The sequence below is a fragment of the Marmota marmota genome, unplaced genomic scaffold (genome assembly GCF_001458135.2).
Source record: "Marmota marmota marmota unplaced genomic scaffold, marMar, whole genome shotgun sequence".
Taxonomy (NCBI): domain Eukaryota; kingdom Metazoa; phylum Chordata; class Mammalia; order Rodentia; family Sciuridae; genus Marmota; species Marmota marmota.
The window spans coordinates 26004122-26009770 of NW_025999977.1; the positions used below are offsets into that span (position 1 = coordinate 26004122).

A 5649-nucleotide genomic window follows, 5' to 3' on the forward strand; every position below is an offset into this window, starting at 1 on the left:
TTTTTTTTTTAATTTAAATTTAAATTTTTTTGGTACTGGAGGTTGAACCCAGGAGCACTCAACCACTGAGCCATATCCCCAGCCCTTTTTATATTTTATTTAGGGGCAGGGTCTCATTAAGTTTCTTAGAGCCTTGCTATGCTTCTGAGGCTGGCTTTGAACTCACAATCCTCCTGCCTCAGCCTCCCAAGATGCTGGGAGCGTGTGTCTCATTGCTTATATATCTCAGCACACCACTGGAAACAATTTAGATGTCCCCCAGTAAAGAAGGATTAAATACCTCAAGTGTTCATTCACAAATGGCTTCCTAAGCAGCCAGCAAAAACAATGGTGGACATATGTCACCTGATAACAGCAAATAGCTAGGGAGAAGGTAGGATACTTCCATGTGCTATCTCCTATGTATGTATTTATGTATGTATGTATGTAGTTAGTTAGTTACTTTGTTTTTGTATTGAGAATTGAACCAGAGGTGATATACCATAAACTAAGCTTCATCCTTAGCACTTTTTATTTTTTATTTTGAGATAGGCCCTGCTGAAGATAAGTTGCTGAAGGCCTTGCTTAGCTGCTGAGGCTGGTCTCAAACTTGCAATCTTCCTGCCTCAGCCTCCTGAGTTGCTGGGATTACAGACTGCACAAATGTGCCTGCCCCCCCCCCCCCTCTTTTTTAATTTAAACAAAAATATAGAAAAGGGATAGAAAGGTTCAGCAAATGCTTTCCATATTCATATCCCCTAAAATCAAGAATGCTTTAAAACCAGAGGGATTTTAAAAACTAAAAAATACTGGAGTGTTTTCTTGTGCTCATGTGAAATGTGGCAAAAGACAGACCTCAGAGATAGAATCAGGAGAGACCCTTAGACTGCAGAAAAGATAAAAGGGGTTTTCCTACAATCTGACCTGTGAGGACTGGTTTCACAGGTCAGGAGGATCTCCATGCATCTGTAGGGACAAGGAGCAAGACAGATTCTGGACAGCAATCATAAAAGAACAACTTTATTACAGAGACTTACAATAATGAGATATTAAGGAACACTGCCTCGGGACGCCTCCTCTCCACTGGCAGATGATTTGGGGGTAGGATATGGATACATCTTTTTTGCCTAATGATTCAACAGGACTTGGGGCTTTTTTGGAGGCTTGAGTGTTGGAGAAACTGAATGGAAGTCATGAATGTGCCTCTCTATCCTAGAAATGGTGCAGTCTAATTTCACTGCAAAAACTTAGAGGCCATGAAAATAATTTTGTTATATTTCTGATAATTATTTAGACCATTTATAATAGGGCATAGGTATGGGGGAGTGTCAAGAGGAGGATAATATCTGGTCTCCTGCAAGCTAGGGCCAGTCCTCACTCATGGGTCATTTCATTATATTTTAATGAAATACGGCACCATCCTCATCCCAAGAAGAAAAAGAATCAGAAGCAACTGTTTGGATTAAAGGTATGCAGGCACAAAACACACAGACTAGACTGATTTACAGGTATCTTCAAAGCTGGGACACACTTTTATGTAATTCTGGAACACCATGGTTTTTTAAAATTTAGAAGTAGGTAAATCATTTTTTTTCCTTTTAAATGAATATCATTGTTCTGAATGTCAAATCAAATAAAATCTAAAGAGTATAATGCTACTTTCACTGAAAAATTTTATGTAGCAATAATCATATTAAAAGACCAAAGGAAATATGATGAAAGAGCAATAGACAACTGGCTAGACTTTCACCAAATGTGGACGATTTCTTCTATAGGCTGTATCAATAAAACTAGCAGTGATTCCATACTGCCTACATAAAAATGAGTGTATATTTAAATGTTTAGAGGGAAATCGATAGGAATCTTCCAAAATTAATCTTTAGAGAATTGTCTTAAAGTCAGCTGTGTATATCAACACACAATTGGAAAAAACTTATGGTCCTTTGAAAGCATATGAAATAGTATTACAATTTAAAATTCTGGACATCAGAATGTCAAATTTTAGATATCAATTAAATAATGAAAGCATTAAATAGTAATCATTACAGTATTTTTAAAACAAATGCATAAATTTATTAAGGAATGTAAATCCTGTGTGCAAGATGAAATCAATTCATCTGCCAAAACAAGAATGAAATTGGCTAAGAGGCAAAATTATTATTACTTTTTAGGTTGGCTTAAAAAAATCTAGCTAATGTATATTTTTAAAGTAGATTATAGCAATTATTGATCTAATAGCAGTGAGGTACCAGAGTCAAGTGAAGAATGATACCCGCACCGCAGGGTTGCCTCTCAGTTCCCTTAGGGAAGATAGCTTTCAACGTGAACACTCACAATGCTCAGAAGTAACCTCGTCCTTGAATAATACCTACGCAGGTTAACAAAATAAATGTGGTCACTATGCAATATAAAGAGATACTCATCAATAATGGAAGTTAATCATTGACTCCTAAATATTAATCCAGGGTTGACTTCCAACAGATCTCTACAGCCAGGGTACATATATAAGGGTAATAACAAGGGTTATAACAGGGTACACATAACAAGGGTTATGTGAGGTCATTTTACAGTCTCTCCAAATGCTTCTCAACTTGCTATAGCTACAAAACCTTCTAAATAGTCATGACATCATTTTCAAAAGTCTTCCAGGCTACTTTTAAATTAAATTTTTGCTTACTTTTCTACGACTCCTTATGGTGAAAATAGAGTGCTACGAAAAATACCCAGGTCACAGCTCCCAGCAGACAGCTGCCTTCAAGTTACCTTTGCAACAGTGTGACTGCCTGAGTCACACAGGCTGTCAGGGCTTTCAATTTAGAGTGCTTGCTGACTCTGCAGTGTTTTATTTTATCAAACTAAGGGGAGATCTGAGAAAAGTCTAAGTGTATTATTTGAGTCTTGGTAACTTACCAACTCTTGCTTTCTTACATCAGACTTGTATATTGCAATGGGACTATGTAAATGGATGGCGTTGGAGAAGATAATGCTCAGTGAAGTTAGCCAATCCCCAAAAAACAAATGCTGAATGTTTTCTCTGATATAAGGAGGCTGACTCATAGTGGGGTAGGGATGGGGAGCATGGGAGGATTAGATGAATTCTAGATAGGGCAGAGGGGTGGGAGGAAAAGGGAAGGGGCAGGGAACTAGCAAGGTCGGTGAATGTGATGGACATCATTATCCAAAGTACATGTATGAAGACTCGAATTGGTGTCAACATACTTTATATATATAAACAGAGACATGAAAAGTTGTGGTATATATGTGTAATAAGAATTGTAATACAAAAAATAACCCCCAAAGTACATGTATAAAGGCAAAAATAAAATTAAAAAAAATGGGATTATGAAGGGCTGGGGCTGGGGCTCAGTAGTAGAGCGCGTGCCTAGCATGTGTGAGGCACTAGGTTCAATTCTCAACACCACATATAAATAAATGAATAAAATAAAGGTCCATCACCAAGTAAAAAAAAATTTTAAAAAAACGGACTATGTAGGCATTTATGGAATGGCAGCCTCTAAATTTAAGCATAGATACTATGTTCTGTCAGGTATGTTTATGTGCTTTCAGACTAAAGTCCTTAACTGGACAAGATAATTTTTCTAGTATTAGCAAAGTATAGGTAAGTCTGAATGTCCTAATGAAAAACAAAACCTTTCAGATAATCACATGAGAAAGAATATTATGAAAGTTTCTCAGCAACCAGGTAAGAATCACTACCCATCTTTAACATTAAAAAAATCAGAAAACTGAAAAAAGATACATGAACATTAAGTCATCTCTGGGTGGTGGAATGACAGGTGATTTTTAAACTACTTCTTTATGAATATCAGGATTTTTTCCTACAGTGCAGATGTAATATTTAAATAATATTGAAAGTAAAAAAAGACGACAGGTAAATACACTGAAAAAAAAATAAGGAATTCCCAAGGCATTCCAGATTCTGTAATAAAATGAAAGGAAATTAAGTAAATGTTTAGGATAATAAATACCTGATCCTTCTGGATTCTCATCTCATCAACTTCACTTTCAGCATACTGAGGATCTCGTGCTGGGTCCTTGATATCTTTTAGTGTGTTGATACTCTGAAATTACAATTCTCCAAATCATTTCACACCCATGACTCCTTAATGGCTACCATCTAACAAACCAAGCTCCAACTCTCATCCTGACATTGAAGCCATTCTAAGTCAAGTTTTCATCATCATTTGAGGCCCATTTGAAAGTCCTCCAGGTTGTCTTGTCTCTTTCCCCTTTCAGATGCTGTTGTTCTCTGCTCTAACAGCTAAAGATCTCTGTTTGGAAACAGAGAAGATCCCATGTCTGACTCATATTTCAACCTCCACAGAGCCTTATTTACAATAGATTTTTTAAAATAAATGTTCACTCAATTTTTGAGCATGAGAGATAAAAACAAAGTTACCATAGTAAGTTATAGGAAATAGTAATATTTCCTGTAACTGTTGAATAGTGCTAAAAATTCTTGCTTTAAAAAAATTAGAAATAAATACCTTTGGTGGAAAGAGCTTTTCATACACCTTTTTCCACAATTCCATTGGTGAATGGGCATGAAGCTTTCCAATGTCATTATCAGAAACAGGAGGAGACCCTGAAATTGAAAACTTTACTCCAAATGACTGCATCTCATAAAAATATAAATTTTAGATCACTCATTTCCCAACTCCCTAATATAGTCATCAATAAAATTTACTCCTACCCAGTCCAACAAGCCACTGGAAGATTCTACTATAAGAAGAGGAGGCGAGAAGTGATGAGTAAGCTGCAGTTTTCATTTTCTACACTCCCTATACCCATACCCAAATACACCAAATCTTTCTCCTTCCTTCCTTCCTTCCTTCCTTCCTTCCTTCCCCCCTCTCTTTCTTTCTTTCTTGTAAAACAGGTTTTTCCATGTCATATCCACATATATGTGAACGCATAGAAACTCTGGAAATATATAACAAACTTGATCCTTATGTATTATATATACTATTTTAGCTTTATTATGAGGAGAATGCATTTATATATTGCTTGTATAATTTAATTTGAAAAATTATAAAATTTGCTGCTATGTCCTAGCAATTTTCTATCTATAACCTGAGTTTTTAAAATTGTATGTCTTCATCATTATGTTTATTAAAACTGTTGATCTTCCAAGACCTCCTTACCACTTTGGTAGGATATATTGATCTTATTCAGCTTTTCCAGATTTTATTTGTACTCTTCTCTCTCTGTGTGTATGTGTGTGTTTATTAAGTTCTACACTATTTTATCATCAGGTCCACAGTTCAGACACTGAATATTTCTACTACCTCAAGGAACCCTGTGTCATAATTTTATAGGCATGCTCAACTCTTTCCTAAGCCCTCCCCTGACTTCTCCACCCACAGTCCTTTTTCTACCCTAGGACAACTACCAATCTAACCACTAAAACTTTTTCATTTCAAAAATTTTGTAGAATTGTAACATTGTATATAAGCCTCCCTGATAGGCTTTTTCTAATTTAGTATGATTCCCTGGAGATTCATCCAGGTTGTATGTATCAACAGTTTGTTCTTTTTTTTTTTTTTTTTGATAGTGGAGTACTATTCTATGATTACAGATGCAACTCGTTGTGTTTAGTTCCAGTCACTTACTGAAGAACTTCTGGGTTAATTCTTAGTTTGGGGTTAG

General features: G+C 35.9%; 1 protein-coding gene across 1 annotated transcript in view; it reads right to left on the minus strand.

Moving 5' to 3' along the window:
- Nucleotides 1–5649, minus strand: part of Dync2li1 (dynein cytoplasmic 2 light intermediate chain 1) — a 28701-nt gene that overhangs the window by 843 nt on the left and 22209 nt on the right. Inside the window, exons 11-12 of the mRNA XM_015479724.2 lie at nt 4488–4585; nt 3969–4061 (exon numbers count right to left, since the gene is read on the minus strand). Coding sequence (XP_015335210.1) covers nt 3969–4061; nt 4488–4585 — 191 coding nt within the window. The remainder of the gene's footprint in view (nt 1–3968; nt 4062–4487; nt 4586–5649) is intronic.